This window comes from Polistes canadensis, unplaced genomic scaffold (genome assembly GCF_001313835.1).
Source record: "Polistes canadensis isolate GaletaPanama2010 unplaced genomic scaffold, ASM131383v1 scaffold_158, whole genome shotgun sequence".
NCBI lineage: Eukaryota > Metazoa > Arthropoda > Insecta > Hymenoptera > Vespidae > Polistes > Polistes canadensis.
The window spans coordinates 217,229-234,474 of record NW_014569705.1 but is presented as its reverse complement, the minus strand read 5'-3'; the positions used below and the strand labels follow the sequence as shown (position 1 = coordinate 234,474).

The window sequence follows — 17,246 nt, the reverse complement described above, 5'->3', positions numbered from 1 at the left end:
GTTGTCATGCGTCATTTCTTGAGAATAAAAAATTTTTATTGCACCATCGTTTAATTATTTTCACAATGCCATAATCATTGTATTAGATAAGGATCGCTATCGGTATAAATAGTAAACAAAGTACTTAATAATTATTCTTTATTTTTATCGTAAACGTTCTCTATACTTTGAGTAATTCTAAAAAATTATCAACTCGTTAAGTATTTAACAAGATTAATTTAATACAACGACGCCATATTTATTGATTTACTGATAGGTTATACTTTCTAACAGACGTAGAATCATGGAACGCATCGCCGTAGTACGTATCAAAATTCAATAATATTAATATATTTAATATTTTAAAAAGAAATTACACTATAATATATATTTATAAGTGTAGGTAACTGGTGGAAACAAAGGTATCGGTTTTGCAATTGTCAAAGGACTTTGTAAGCAATTTGATGGAATAGTTTATTTAACTGCACGAGATGAACAACGTGGTTTAAATGCAGTTAAAGAATTAGAAAGTGAAGGATTAAAGCCAAAATTTTATCAACTTGATATTACCGATGATAACAGTATCAATAATTTTCGCGATTACTTGCAAAAAGAACACAATGGGTTGGATATATTGGTTAATAACGCAGCAATTGCTTTCAAGGTATGAAAGTCATTGTTAAATAATTTTTCTTTTTTTAGATGTTTTTTCCTTTAAAGTAAAATCTTACAATCAATTTTTGTAATACAGACAAATGCAACTGAACCTTTTGGACAGCAAGCGGAAGAAACTGTAAGGGTCAATTACTTTAGTTTGAGGAAAGTATGCGACAAACTTTATCCATTACTGAGACCACATGGTCGTGTTGTACATGTGTCCAGTAGTGCTGGTCGTCTGTTAAATCTAAACGGTGAATCATTAAAAAAGAAATTATCTAACCCGAAACTAACGGAAGAGGAATTGGATAATCTTATGCATGAATTTGTTGAGTAAGTTATAAATAATTTTTTCTAATTCTAAAATAATATTCTAATAATGCTTTCCTATATATATCTATCCATTAATGTATCTTGTAGATCAGCAAAAAAGGGTACTCATTTGGAAAAAGGTTGGTCCAATTCAGCTTATGTTGCCAGTAAGGTAGCTGTTTCTGCTTTAGCAGGCATACATCAAGCTAAATTTAATAATGATTCCCGTAAAGACATAGCAGTAAATGCGGTACATCCTGGTTATGTGGATACAGATATGACTAGTCATAAAGGAGATCTTAAACCTGATCAGGGTGCAGAAGCTCCAATTTATTGCGCATTGCTACCAAATAACACTGAAATAAAAGGAAAATATCTGTGGTACGACAAAACTCTAGCAGACTGGCAAAAGGCTTAAAATATAAACTGCACAATTGTATTATCGTTTCAATAAGTAAAGAAATAGACCTATATATGAACGATAAAATACACACTGCACTGTATGTTATTATACAAATATAACGTCTATATTTTTGTATAAAAAATGATAAATAGTTAACAGTATTATCTTGTTGCAAAAAATTAGTTCTTATTCGATCACTTAGTCAAGCAACGATGAGCACAATTATTATTTGAATTAATGATTGTTTTGGAATACTGCGTGCTGTAGATACCAGACAGGTATTTTCAGAGCTGTAGGAAGGAATTATCAAGGTCCCTCAAACCCATATAAAAGAGGGAATGAAAAATAATGTTAACACACTAACTGCATTCTTGATTGAATAAGTTTATAATTGCAAAAATAACATTTTTAAGTATATCTTTTATAACTGTTTTTGTACATGAAAAGATAATACATGGCAAAGAAAACCTAAATACATGCGATAACCATACATTCAAATTATTAAAGTAATTGATGTCTTTGATATAGTTTGTATAAAATGTATCTATAAAATAATAGTATATTTCATTTGAAAAACATATCATCTTGTTTGTACGGCTGCTTCTTTACGAGCTGCATCCTGTAATAGTTGTGTATCAACTTCATCGCCAGGTAATTGTACATATCTTACTACTGATCCACGAATAAAACAGTTTTTTACTGATAGCTGAAATTTAATTCATCAATGCAATTAATTAAGCAACAATTGAAATAAAATATCATTAATTAATGTTTCGTACCATGTGAGGATACTTGTCTGGATCTGTTACACTTATATCGGTTAATTTAATATTTAGATATTGATCAACAGAATGTAAAGTTCCACAAATGCTGCAAATGTATTTAGTAGTAACATTATATTTTGTTATTGTTAGGTTAGAAAGAATAAATTGAAATAAATATTACCTCAGATCATTTTTTAATTCCACAACTACATCTTTTCCAATCAAGGATTTGAAAAATGAGTAGAACAACTAAAATATAAAATATAATATATATATAAATATAAATCTATATTTATATTTTTATTTATATTAAAGCACGAACTTACCATTTTTCTTTACGATAAATAATATCAAATGTACATAAATTAATATTAAATCGTTTATTTATTTTATTATAAATTAATACTTATTGTTTAAAAGAAAAAATCAATACATTAGAACGAAATCATTATCATGACGTCTCAAAAGTGAGGTTAGATTAATGATGCCGGTGTAATATTTTTTGTACACTTTCGACAGGGCTGCAAACCTTACAAAACAGGCACTTTTATTTTCGTAAATTGATTTGCAATAAATTTGTGCAAGTAGAGCTATTTTTTGCTCGATTACATCAGCATGTGATAAAAAAGTGAGTGCACATGAACATGATAACATTTTTGGACATAATAAGATTTTAATTTAATTTATTCAATATTTATATTTTTATATTTTCCCAAAAATAAATAATCGATCAATTATATTTATCGTATATTAATTTATAAAATAAATATTCTTGTGCATTAAATGCAAGATATATTTGTTATATAAATAATATTACGTTATAATAAAAAATATAAACATGTTCAAAAATTTTTAACATTTGAACCAGGTAGTTTATATGACTAATTAGTACGCCAGAAAGCCACTAGAGGTGCAGTTGATATTACGATTCAATTTTTATAAACTTCAACATTTGTACTTGGCGGCATAGTATTAAAGGGATAACATGGGTACCTAAATAAAAAAACATAAAGAAATAGTTTCGCCGATATTTATTTAATAATGTTGTTACTTTGATCTACCGACCGACTGGTATACTTTTGAAACGAACGGTAAGTTTTGTCGACATGATAACATTACTAATTTTATTCAAGGTTATGTGTAACAAATTTTCGTTTGTTTTACATGCTTATTGAACAAATTGGAACAATTTGATTATCTTATAAATTTTATATTTAATTTGCTATAATAATATTGTCAATATATTATTGTTGTGTGTATGTGTGCTTAAAATGTTCATTTTTAATTTGCTATGTTAAAACATTGTATATAATTTTATCATTTTTTATTTATGTATTGAAATCTAAGATTATTTTATTCTTTTTGTTATTAATTAGGTGTAACATTTGAATGCTTAGCTATATATAGTTTAAATTTTTAAGTAAGAACTACGTATCCGAAATTATTTGGATATCGTATTTGAAATAATTATAGTAATTGAGTAATGTTATTTAACGTGACTTATATAAGTTTTATCTTTTTCTACAAGTAAATACGTATAGAATATATAATAAAGAATCAAAAATAGGATGAAAAAACTGCATTATAATAATGATAATTTTATAACTTATGGAAGTTAATGAATTAACATTATATAATTATATACAATATATATCATAATGATGTAAAAAAATACTAACTTCGTATGAGAAGAATTTTCTTTAAACATAACTTTAAAAATAACGTTTAATGCCTACTAGATAAGTTCAATAATTATCAACTGATAAAATATATTTCTAGCAAAAGTTACTAAATATGGATTAACAACTAAGTGAGTGGTAATTATAATAATAATCTATCGACAAAATTCGTCATGACTTAGTTTCCAACCCAATACGTCTATTTATATTTGAGCCGTTTATTTTGAAAGTGGTATAAGACACTTTTTCGAAAAAATCGAATAATTACTATTGAACGGTATCTTTTTATTTACAAAAAAAAAGAAAAAAAAGAATTTCTTATGCCATTTTAAAAATAAACGAGTCATTTGTAATATCTCTTAGTTTTTACCGCAAAATTTTATCAACATATCATATAAGTAAAAATACAAAAAATATTATATATACATGTTATAAAACTTTTGTTATAAAAAATTATAACGAAATGCTTTTTTGTTCGATAGCTATTCGAATAGATTGTTGATTCAAATTATAATTCCATTTAAAAATGTTGCCCATTATAAATGCAGGTCTGATATTTACAGAGAACAGAATTTATTTTATTACTAATTTTTTCTCATTTTCAATAATTACAACAAATACATCATAAGTCGTTTGTGCATTCATTCCTGACACGTAATAATTTATTTCTGATAAACATCTTATTTCACTATGCTCGACAAGTAATCATCCATTGATGCGATCTCTGGTGATCTTGGAAGCAAAGAATTGGTCATCTCTGATCTATCCATTGTTAGGGATAATGGTAATTTGATTATTGCCGTACTAGTATTGCATAATGTACAGGATAACTATTTAATTATAGGACGAGCGCCTCCATGCCAAATACTTAAATAGGCATTCGTGAAGAGATTGGACGATGGGCCCTGGATAGCTCAATGGATAAAGAGTAGTCGCCCAGAAAGCGGGAGATCCGGGTTCGAGTCCCCGGGTCCAGTCAGTCCAACGGCCCAATTTTTTTCACGAATCCTACGATTGGATCTATAAATATTGTCAAAATAATAATAAAATATCTTTTATTAATTCTGGCTGTAATTCATTTGGTAGGATCTTTTGAAACAACTTTATTTGACAGTTTTTTAAACAATTTTTTTAAAAGTTTTTTAAACAGTTTTTTAAAAAGTTTGTTTAACAGTATTTCTTTTTTACAATTTATTCTTCGGTAAAATGTGAGGCTTAAATATGTTATCATTGCATATTCAAATAAACATTTATAATGGATTTTGATGCTGTGTCGATAAAACACTAGCTCGTTATTATTTTGTATTTTTGTTATAAATTTTTAATAAAGCTTGTAAGAGCTTGTGTTATATAACAGTTTTTCTTATTTTTACTTATAGTATATGTTGGTAAAATTTTGCAGGAAAGAAACTGAGACTTTTTTTATATACGAGGATGGGTTCAATAAAAACAAAAATACTTGTATTTTTGATATAAATATTAGTTTGACTGAAAAAAATTTGTTCAATGTTAGGCTCAAAAAACTTTTCAATTCACCTACGTATATACAGGGTCTTTCGCCTAACTCGACCATCTAAAATATCTCGCTTACTTCGTACGATAGAAAAAAATGTCAAAGTAAAAATTCGGCTTGTTACTATATAGGCGCCTTCGAACAGAATATTTTTTTCATCTATCATTGTTTTCTATCGTACGAAATAAACAAGATATTTTGGGTGGTCGAGTTAAGGGTATATAGAAGAAGTGTAGTAAGTATACGTATCTATTAATTGCCATAAACTTTAAATATTATCTTTCTCGTTCGAACGGTTTTACGTATTATGCGCAGACGTCCGGTTGCTAATTTTTATTTATTAAGAATAATTTTGTGTAATAATTCGATTGGTATTTTCAAATTATTCAAATTATCTTATCTTCAAATTTATATTTTTTATTTTATTAGTTACTTACTTTTATTTAAAAAGGAAGAGGAATTAATTAGTATATGTGTCATGCCTATTTCTCCTAGAGCTACTTTCTTTTTTTCCCCCAACAAAGAATCATTTAATGTAACTTTAAATTACAATCACGCAATGTACCATTGAATAACGAATTTGATTGAGCAAGAATAAAACAATTATAATAAAGATGCACGGCTCGCGAAGACATAGCAGACAACTACTAGCCTTTTTTGTATTTCAAATAGTTCCGGGAAAAATAATCACTTTGATAAAAAGTTGTACTTATCTTTATTTATATTCTTTTTTATCAATATTTATTAGCATATTATGTCTACAGAATGCTATTTTTGTTATTAATAAATATGACTTTTTTTAATGCGAAAAAATTATATGCAAAACCAGTAATAAAAAATCAAGAAACTAAATATTTTTTATAAAATTTAATTATTTTTTGTTTATTTCGAGATAACAATAAAATATATTCCTTAGTAAAATTGAGAAATAATTTATTGTGATCATAGAAGTTGTCAAAGCTAATAATGTAGAAATTTAAAAATATATTATCAAATCGTTACTTTCATATAGTAACAGGTATACCTATTCTAAAATTAGTAGAAAGGAAGGCATATATACAAATGTGAACTTTATGTTCTTTCATAAATGTGACTCGATTGGACTTACACCAATTTAAATTTTTATTTGGATTTCTTTAAAATAATTTTTTGTAGTTAATATCTCGAAGTAAATTTAAATTAATTGGTTTTAATCTATTTGATCGTTAAAAATAAAAAAATATAATTAATATACTGATACGTCGTATCAGTCAAATTAAGAAAATTTCCGAGAAGGGAGATAAAAATAATTTATTTATAAAATTTATTTAAAAGATTAACTAGATCATTTGTTCATTAATTGGCCAACTCTAATTATTTTGTTTATAGATGTGATACAAAAATTTGATTTACAGCGGATTAAAGTATAATTTAAGTTTTTAAATATTTTTATGATTTTATCACATGAATTTTCTAAAAATAAATTTTTATGATTATTACAGAAATTGTTGACTATAATTGAGTAAGTTACTTTCGGTCGAGCTTTTCTGCTCTTTCACGATTTCTCTTTTCACTCATCGTTGGTTTTCCAAACAAAAGCACGGAAATCACGTTAACGTAAACTTTCGGATGGATTTAGATTATTTTAGAACGACAACAGGATCCTTTTATTGTGAATTTCTCGAAAGAATCATTTTAAGAGAGAAAGAGAGAAGGAAGGAATTACTTAAAAATATTTTGCATTCAGAAAATTGTACGTTATTCGATTTCTAGTCTAATTTAGATTGTGAAGTTTCATTTAAAGAGAGGGAAAGCACGAGAAATTATTGCACGATTATTATTATAAAAAAAAAAAAATATTTAAGTAATACAATAGAGAGATCACACGTTTAAGCACGCATAAATGTTATTAATAAATTTATCTTGCATTTAAAAGAAGTTTTGCTCCAATTACTTTATTGATATATACAATAAATTGATAATAATTTTTTTTTTTTTTTTTTTTTTTTTTTTTTGACGAAATTTAATGAGATATAGTTAATCGCTTTTATGTTACACGTAATTTGACACGAAAAACGTGTTTATTATAATTCAAACAATAAGTTTCACATAAGATAGAGACAGACAGAGAAAGGTGCATTTACATATGTGTTTGACTATGACCTTCATATATCTTTTTTTCGTTTGAGTTATTAATATTTCTAATCACGTTAATTAACATTCGATTATTTTTTGTTCTTTTTACAAACATTTAAAAAAATGATAATTTTTAACTTGAATGATCAGCTTTATATGATCAATAGATGGATAGATAAATAAATAAAACGTTCCATAGTTTTTATATAACTTTTGTTTTTTTCTTTTTTCTCATATTTATTATTAGCATATAAAAATATTCTTACACGTATGTAGTTAGAATAAAATATCGCTTAAATACGTTACTTAACGGCAATCGTGTTCTAGAAATATATTTCCCTGTTTAGTTATATTGTCACTATTACATTTAACGAAATAATATTGCAATATACTTTTCGATTAGGTTTAATTATCCTTTAAATAATTTTATGTATCTTTTATGAATCATATATATGTTTGTAAAAGGCAAATTTATTAACTTTCACTTCGTACAAGTTATAACCATTTATCCTTGATCATGATAAAAAAAGAAAATTGGAACCCTAATAAAAAGACTGCCTTAAACGAGGTGTTAAATTTGTGTCATAGAAATCTCATGGTTTCCGTTAAAATTATATTCATTCAAGTTTATTTCAATGATTCGGTCCTATTAGTGCCAATTCCCGCTTATTTCGGTATTATCCACACACTAGTTTATTTTTTTTCGTACTCTATCTTTGACCTATACGATTGTGATCATACTTTAAAAATATACTTAGTTGTTAATGATAAATATTTAAATAATGATGAGGTGTAAGAGGAGGAAGAAGAGGAGGAGGAGGAGGAGGTGGAAAAGGTGGAGAAGGTGGAGAAGAAGGAGAAAAGAAAATCCGTGAGAAGTAGTCTCAATGAGGCAGTAGAATTTCGTCATTTGCGTTAGTTGGTTCGAGAATACTACTCGTTGTCTATCATCTAATATAAGACATACATATACACGTCTTCTCTGTCGCGTTGTGTTGTCATCTTCGTCGTAATCATACTTGTTTTCTTTTTTCAATATATTGTCATAGTAGCACTTGCTGTCGCTTTTTACGTGACAGAATTGGCATTTGGAAAAGAAAAAAAAAAAGAAAAAAAAAGAAGAGTTTCGGTTATTTATTCGTTAGTATCGTCTCACACGGTTTTCACCTTACAACTTTCTACCCGATTGCGTTTATCGGTCCTCCTACTTCTTCGTACTCCTTTTTTCCCCCCTCGAAATCGTTCCACTGTCCGGTGTGTCTTTCTCGACGAAAGTAAAAGTTTGAACGAAAGGAGAGTCTCTACGAGTAGGTCCGATTACACGCTCTAACTTTTCACGGGCATTTTTATTCGATACGATAAACTTATGTATTGTACGTTTGACGAGAACAAAATTAACATCAAAATACTTTTCGCTTTTTAAATTCGAAAAATAGATTCGTCGTTATAATAAAAAGTTTTGTTACTATTTTGTTCCTTTCTTTTTCTCTTAATATTTAAAGAAAAAAAAAAAGAAAAAAAAAGAAAAAAAAAAGAAAAAAGGGAAAAAATAAACAGATGAAAGGGGAAAAAGTATGAGACAAAATACGAAAATTGAAGCGTCTCTCGATCCTTTCTTCGAGAAGCAAACATCATCGTTGTTATCTACGTCGACAATAACGGAGGGCGAAACAGGTATGATTGTGCGCGACATTATACATATATACCATTTAAAAAGAGACGAAAATGTATATACATACATACATAAATATATACCACGTGGTTTATTGCAATAAGCATCACATATATAAAAATATATGTACATGGATATTGTAATATTCATGTGCGTCATCGTTGCGGCAAACTTTGGGCTTCTACGAATACGATTTCGTTCTTTGAAAAGAAGCATCTTCAAATACACATGCGCTCTTATATACATAAATACAAGTTCAAGGAAATGAAATTAAAGTTTTGGCACGATTGTTTCTTAGTATTTTCTATTCGTTTAAAAAGCTGCGTGTATGCGTATTTTAGAAAAAGAAGACAGACTTATCGGATTCTAAAAATACAATATATAATTTATTTTTTGAGAGATTAGGAAGAGGGAGAGCTAGGATAGAATAGAAGGAGTATTTTTCTTCGAAACGCAGTACGACGATAAACAATGGTTTTTATAAGAAAATAATTGTTTTTTTTTTATCTTCGCATGAAATGTTTATGGTAAAAGTAATAAAAATAAACATTAATTTAGCGAGGCAAAGCATAAAAGCAGAACGTACCACGATTGAAAGTCTAGTTCTGTGCTATACTTCTATGAACAGTTCTTCAAGTTCAAAAAATTACCTCACATTGATGAGAAACGATCTTTCGCTCTCTCTCCCGGTTTGTGCAAGCCGAACGTATTTGAAAAGAGAAACGTTAAACAGAAAAGTATATATGAAAAAGAAAGATAGAAAGATAAAAAGATAAAAAGAGAGAAAGAGAGAGAGCTGGTTTTCATGCGTTTCGTTGGCATTGCGATATTTGCATTTGTGTGAAAGGTGAATGTCAAAGAAAGTGGTTACAACAATATATTATCGCTTATTGTAATGTAACAATTGGTCAAAATAAGTATTTTAGAAGTTGAAAATGTAATAATTTTTGAGAAGATGATTTTCTAATACGTAGAAGAGAGATTATGTGGATTTTGCGGTCTAACGCGGTTATGCCCGTATCTTGAATAGTTTTCTTTATTAAATTATCCGTCTTTTTCAGTAGTAAATAGTTTAATGTCCTTTTTTATGTATTTATTTATATATTACAATGTTTTTTACCTTTATTCGTTAAATGTACTCTACTGCTATTTCTGCTTTGATTATAAATGAGATCAATTTTTATTATAAATTTGTTCTTAGGCCAAATGGTATATCAAATATTACTCAAGCCGTGCCACGTAATTAAAAATATTATCTATAATTTATAATTTATGTTTTTTTTGCATTTAAAATGCATTTTGTGGGATAATTAGTATGAAAAAATAATATAAAACAATGCGGGCTGAAAAGCAGAGAAGAAAAAGAAAATTAATAATTATTTTAATAATAATAATAATAATAATTTGATCGACATTATGCAGAATATACAAAAAAGGATTCATATTTTACTTGATAAAAACAGAATTTTCGTAATGAATTTTTTAGCTTTATCAGTAAATTTTATCAGCTAAAATGATATTCGATATATAATTTTGATATTCGATATTAATCATGCCGACTAAACTTATTTTAATATTATATCACGTGGTTAAAAAAAAATACCATTCTAATAATTTTAATAAAACTTTATTTAAAGAAAATGAATTATACTTTTTAATTTATTATTATTATTTATTTATTTATTTTAAGAATACTCTATTCAAACATTAAAAGAATTATTTGAGTGTTTTAATATTTTTTAACTTTACCTCAAATACTGACACATCATTTTCTTACAAACGTAAAAAAGTTTGCGTTAAAATTTAAAATTTTCAGTTTTTTTTAAATTTAATTTGTATATTTCGAAATTAAATAACAGAGTTAAGTTATTCAGCATCCTTGATAATTATATTATTTATATAACCTGGTATTTTTTTTAACGAATTTGTTTTTTATTGTTGTGTGTATGTGTCTCTCTCTCTCTCTCTCTCTCTCTCTCAAAAATAAAATATAAGCGATTAATAATAATTGAGAAAAATATTATCATCGAGCGAAATCGATGTTACGTATTAATCATCATTGAACTTAAAAAGGGGTCAGTAATCAACCAAGTATGTGGAAACTCTTAAGAGTAGTTAACTCTTAGAAAGTCACCAACCTTGGCAGACATGCTTGATTTTTTACTTCGAAATTAGATGTCAAAGAATTCCTAATAATAGAGTTTTGTGTTCGAACTGGATATTTTTTCTTATTCTAAAATTCTTTTTATTTTTGTTTTCCTTTTTAAAAGTTTATCAGAACTAACTAATTGTAGGAAGATATCAGTAGTAAGGTCGTTCTAATAATTTTTCTTAAGTATTTAGATAAAATAAAATAATCATTATATGAATACGATCTCACATAAACATAATGATTAGGATAATACACGCTAATTTTATTCTTAACTTTTTCATTTTTATTTTATAATTATTATTATTATTATTATTATTTTTTGTCTTTAAAGTTTTATATAATCACCCTATTTATCATTTATTTTTTGGAGGATGGATATAATTTTTTTAAGTTCAAGTTTGAATACTCTTATTATAAATAAACGTTCAGTCATTTTTTTGTAGATTTGGATATTGCAAGAACGGAAATTGGTAAAAAAAGAAATAAGGAAGACAAAATGTTATCGAAACTGTTTGAAATACATGGCAGATTTTGTGCTAGCCATTCATTAGAAGTGATCGTAACAACGTTCACCCTTACTGCTTGTATGTTAAATATGGATACTGCTAATGGACAAGCTCATGATCCAGGTGTATTACCTGTATCAATTAATTGTCGACATGGTCGGTGTAATCCTGATGTAAGTTATTATTAATGTTAATAAATAAAATTAATATTTATGTACAAGTACAAGCTCGTTGTTCACGAAATGAACAATCGAGACGGGCTCCAAAAAATTAGTAACATTTATCAAAATTTTAAATAGAAATATATCTTGTTAATTAATTAATTAAATCAAATACACAAAATTTTTATGCATGTAAATATTAATTTCTATAATTACAAACCAAATTAATTGTGTGTGTGATTTTATTTTTTTACTTTATTGCGCTTAGCGGTGCCCTCAACGGAAAGGGGCTTTGCACCACCGCATAGTTCGCACACCCATGAATACGGCCTTGTATGTGTATACATAAATATTTTTTTTAAATAATATTAAAATTTTTATTTAAAATATTATTTAACCCTTTGAACACTCATATGTTACCTTTGAGAAGGCGAAAATAATTATTTAACGTCGTAGCATATTTTTAGTCTGTTATATTTTTATTTATTAGTTAAATATTATTCTAAAGAAATAAATTTTTTACGCTTACATATAATCCAAGCATTAGTTTACTTAAAAATGAATACAAATGGACAAGCAAAAATATTAGAAAAGAAATCGAGTTCAAAAAGTTGATAATTATAATAACTATTCATAATTATTAAAAGATATATATATATATATATGTGTTTTTTAAAATTAAATGTATTATTAATCGTTCAGGATTTAAGCGCTGCGGACATTATATTTATGACCATAATTCGATGTCTCGCAATTCTTTTTACATATCATCGATTTCGACGTCTCCAAAAACTTGGTTCGAAATCTATATTAGGTGAGTTAATAATTAATTGAATATATCAAAATAAAAAGATTATTTCGAATAATTAATAATAATCAATTAGATATTATTTATAGGGCGACGCTTTCGTAAATGTGAAAGCTTAAACGTAAAAGAGAAAGTTTTTATTAATAACGAAAAACTTTTCTTTGCATACAAATAATAATAACAATATTAATTAATTATTTATAATTATGTTATAAATTTAGAGTTTTTTTTTTCTTATGATTATTAATACTTATTAGTGATAAAAATAAATTTCGCCTTATTAGCATGAGAAATCTAATATTTCTCTTAAATAGATCAACTTAGAAATTAATTCTTTTTATTTTTTATATTCAGGTATTGCTGGCTTGTTTACAGTGTTTTCAAGCATAGTATTTACATCCAGTGTCGTAAATTTCAGTAACATCTTCGATTTAAAGTAAGTTACTTGATTCATAAAATTTATTAATTAAAAAAAATTCCTTGTCTAAATAAATTCTTTATTTATTTATTTATTTATTTATTTATTTACAGGGATGCACTCTTCTTCTTTTTTCTTTTAATTGATCTTTCGAAAGCTTCTGTCTTAGCACAGTTAGCTTTAAGTTCTAGAAATCAAGAAGAAGTACGTGATAATATTGCTCATGGAATGTCTCTTTTGGGTCCAACTATAACATTAGATACTATAGTTGAAACACTCCTTATTGGAATAGGTTCATTATCAGGTGTTAAACGTCTGGAATTACTCTGCAGTTTCGCGTGTCTTGGTGCAATAGTAAATTATGTAGTGTTTTTGACGTTTTATCCTGCTTGCTTATCACTTATTCTCGAGGTAATTATTTTTTACTCTTATATATATATATATATATATCCATATTTATTTTTTAAATATTATAATTATAATATTAATAATAAATTTTTTTAATATTGAACTTTTCATAATTTTCAGCTTTCTCGAGGAAATAACAGTAAGGGTCCATTAAGTGCAGATAAGATTTTTATGATGTATTCTTTCAACGAAGAGGAACAAAAACCAAATCCTGTAGTAGAACGTGTTAAACTTATTATGATTGCTGGTTTATTCATGGTTCATGCAAACAGGTATTTTAACAATAACCTTTTCTTTTTTCTTTTTCCTCTACTTTAAAAATACTCTATCTTTTTATGCATCTCAATCTTTAATGGTATAACACAACGAGCTTTCTATAAAGTTCTAAGAAAGAAAAAATGTTTATCGCTTCTATCTTTGACCTTTGCTACACACAGTTTTACGTTTCCAATTGTGTGGCAGTATTTATTCCTAAATTTAACAGGTCAGGGTTTCACATCGTGACACTGACATAGGCATACATCTAGTCCATATTCAATGAATGGTTCAACGCTATTGTTAAATATCGTATATTTCAAATATTTCTATATATCTTTATGAATTAACGAATTTCACGTTTAAACGATAAAATATACGTATATAAATATATGTATGCATTGTTTTTTAAAATTTTCGCGTTTAAATTGTGTTCTATATACAATCTTTTTCGTTGCTAGCCATACAATAATTTATCTTTTTTCTTCTTCTTCTTCTTTTTTTTATTCTTTCATCAGGCTATCAGGGTATATTTAAATTTTTTAAATTTCGTTGAAAAAATATTTGATAAATTATTTTCTTGTTTTCTTTTCGTAAGAAAAAAAATGTAATATATAATAGTTACATTGGTGTATAATATATGTAAATATAATGTTAATCCATGACGAGTGTAAATATTACATGAAAAATGTATTGGCATTCTATACAGAGTGAAATGAGAGTTTAAAAATAAATAGGACATAATTCTAATCTTTTTTATCACATTTCTTTCATCATCTTTAGCTTAGTTTCAGTCTAAGAAAAACCGTTGACGGGTGAACATCCTATATTATAATAATATAACATTTAAATGTAGATATCTATATATATTTTGCTTTGTTCTGATATTCATATTCTATATTTTCATCGTAATTTGTTTTGCAGCCGTTGGCCATTTAAAAATGATGGAAATAAACATACAGTGGAAAGTGCAGTATCAACTAATTCACATATTGTAGTAAATACGTATAACGAAACGGAAAAACATTCAGATATTGAAGAATATTTAATGAATTGGATATCAGTTAGCGCGGACAATATTGTTATACTGATCCTGCTATTAGCATTGACTATAAAATCTATTTTCTTTGAAGATAAAGAAGATATAGCGAAACAGTTGAGATTTCAAGAAGATACACAGAACATCATCGAATCTGAAAGTACTGAAAAAATGAATGTTTCGTTAAGACAAAGATTCGGAGTGACAATGTCTATCCAACAACCAGTTTTTCCATTATCTGAAATAAATGGAGATTGGATAGAAATGAAAAATGAACATAACGTAGAACTTGTTGATAAAGAAGTACAAACCGATGAAAAAGTAAGTTCAACAGATTTATCAAATCATGCAGACCTACTGCATGGATCTATTGAACCGAGAAATCTGGAAGAATGTCTTGAAATATATCGATCCGAGGTAAGCAAAATGATAATATCTGTATAATCAATTTTATAATAAAATAGTAATATTTCTCATTTTTTTGTAGCTTGGAGCAAGTGCACTAACAGATACTGAAATAATTAAATTAGTAGAACATAAATATATACCTGCATATCAATTGGAAAAAGCTGTTGGAAATATGGAAAGAGGTGTCGGCATCAGGCGCCTCTTATTAGGCGCCATTGGAAATTTTACCGATGATTTACTAGAATTACCATATAAAAATTATGATTATACTAAAGTATTAGGATCCTGTTGTGAAAATGTTATTGGCTATATTCCTATTCCCATTGGCGTTGCTGGACCTTTACTGATTGATGGAGAATATTTCCACATTCCTATGGCTACGACTGAAGGGTGTTTAGTGGCATCTACTAATCGTGGTAGTAGAGCATTATTGAAATGCGGAGTTACAAGCCGTATAGTGGCAGATGGTATGACGAGAGGACCTGTCGTCCGATTTCCAAACATTGTAAGAGCTAGCGAAGCTATGGCATGGATGCAAAATCAAGAAAATTTTCAAGAAATGAAAGTTAGTTTTGATCAAACTAGTAGATTTGCTAGATTGATCAAAATCCATGCACGTATTGCTGGCAGATATTTGTTTATTCGCTTTGTAGCTAAAACAGGCGACGCCATGGGAATGAACATGCTCTCAAAAGGAACAGAAAAATCGCTGCAAACTGTCCAAATATATTTCCCTGATATGGAAGTATTATCACTTAGTGGTAATTTCTGTACAGATAAAAAGCCAGCTGCTGTAAATTGGATAGAAGGTAGAGGTAAAAGTGTAGTGTGTGAAGCAGTAGTGCCATCAGAAATAGTGAAAAGTGTATTAAAGACATCTGTTCATGCATTAGTTGATGTCAACATAAGCAAAAATATGATAGGATCAGCAGTAGCAGGTAGCGTAGGTGGATTCAATGCTCATGCTGCCAACATAGTGACTGCAATTTTTATAGCCACTGGACAAGATCCTGCACAGAATGTCAGCAGTAGCAATTGTATAACATTGATGGAACCTTGGGGACCAGATGGTACAGACTTATGTGTCTCGTGCACAATGCCAAGTATTGAGATTGGTACTATTGGCGGCGGGACTGGACTTCCAGCACAAAGTGCGTGTTTAGCTATGTTAGGTGTGAAGGGAGCCAATGTAGAAGAACCTGGTGAAAATGCTAGTAGATTAGCAAGGATAGTTTGTGCTACAGTGCTCGCAGGAGAATTATCTCTAATGGCCGCTCTAACAGCTGGACATTTAGTCAAAAGTCATCTTAGGCATAATAGGTATGTCATTTTCATTCCTTGATGATATTCATTGTACTATCATTTAATAATTTTAATTTCAGATCATCGACTACAGTAAGCAATCCTATGAGCATTGTGCAAAGTGATAAAGATAAAAAATTATCTGTTCCAAGTATATCATTACCTTCACCAAAAGAGTGTTCAGAATATTAACGTAAGTGTATTATTTTTAATGATATTATGAAAAATTAAGTGGTACTTTTCAAGCTGCCTTCATGATTTTTGGTGTGTCTCTAAAAAACACAATATTAAAAAATATAAAATAATTCTTCCACGTTTCTTATTAAATATATAAACATGACAATAGAAATTTCAACAACTTTTTAAAAAAAAACTACAAGCCTAAAAGCATAAAGCAAATATACTAATGTATATAATAATAATATTAATATTAATAATATTAATATTTTTGATTTAAAATATAATTATTTTCTATGATTTAAAATAATTTTATATTAATATTATTTTGTTTTTACATTGATATTTTGGTTATCATTTGTGGATGTTAGATTAACATTCGTAAGTTCTCACTTGTACAAATGTATATGAGAATATCGCTTTTTATTTTTTTTTTTTATTTCTTCAATCACAATCAAAAAATCTAGACATAGGAAATAATTTAAGTATGAGAACTCCTATTTTGAAAATAATGTAAT

The 17,246-nt window shown here is 27.4% G+C and overlaps 3 protein-coding genes across 5 annotated transcripts; 2 read left to right on the top strand and 1 right to left on the bottom strand.

Moving 5' to 3' along the window:
- The first annotated feature begins 57 nt into the window (after window positions 1-57).
- Window positions 58-1,531, top strand: LOC106788977 (carbonyl reductase [NADPH] 1-like). 2 transcript variants are annotated; one of them, XM_014752743.1, is made up of 5 exons: window positions 58-111; window positions 257-301; window positions 383-643; window positions 731-969; window positions 1,057-1,531. In XM_014752743.1, exons 2-5 carry the CDS (start codon window positions 284-286, stop codon window positions 1,364-1,366), a joined length of 828 nt encoding a protein of 275 aa, XP_014608229.1. In that variant the 5' UTR covers window positions 58-111; window positions 257-283; the 3' UTR covers window positions 1,367-1,531. The 2 variants fall into 2 exon arrangements, with proteins under 2 accessions (XP_014608229.1, XP_014608230.1); XM_014752744.1 differs by having other exon boundaries at window positions 59-111; window positions 274-301.
- Window positions 1,532-1,725: 194 nt separating this feature from the next.
- LOC106788978 (U6 snRNA-associated Sm-like protein LSm2) lies at window positions 1,726-2,643 on the bottom strand. Its single transcript, XM_014752745.1, has 4 exons — window positions 2,442-2,643; window positions 2,297-2,364; window positions 2,131-2,221; window positions 1,726-2,057 (listed from the first exon to the last, which is right to left on the bottom strand). Exons 1-4 carry the CDS (start codon window positions 2,442-2,444, stop codon window positions 1,932-1,934), a joined length of 288 nt encoding a protein of 95 aa, XP_014608231.1. The 5' UTR covers window positions 2,445-2,643; the 3' UTR covers window positions 1,726-1,931.
- Window positions 2,644-3,031: 388 nt separating this feature from the next.
- LOC106788979 (3-hydroxy-3-methylglutaryl-coenzyme A reductase) lies at window positions 3,032-16,915 on the top strand. Of its 2 annotated transcripts, none has more exons than XM_014752748.1 (9): window positions 3,032-3,206; window positions 11,690-11,925; window positions 12,616-12,727; window positions 13,076-13,157; window positions 13,253-13,550; window positions 13,668-13,819; window positions 14,727-15,258; window positions 15,329-16,569; window positions 16,632-16,915. In XM_014752748.1, the coding sequence occupies exons 2-9, from the start codon at window positions 11,743-11,745 to the stop codon at window positions 16,741-16,743; spliced, it is 2,712 nt and encodes a 903-aa protein (XP_014608234.1). In that variant the 5' UTR covers window positions 3,032-3,206; window positions 11,690-11,742; the 3' UTR covers window positions 16,744-16,915. The 2 variants fall into 2 exon arrangements, with proteins under 2 accessions (XP_014608234.1, XP_014608233.1); XM_014752747.1 differs by lacking the exon at window positions 3,032-3,206 and adding an exon at window positions 8,199-9,096.
- The last annotated feature ends 331 nt before the right edge of the window (window positions 16,916-17,246 follow it).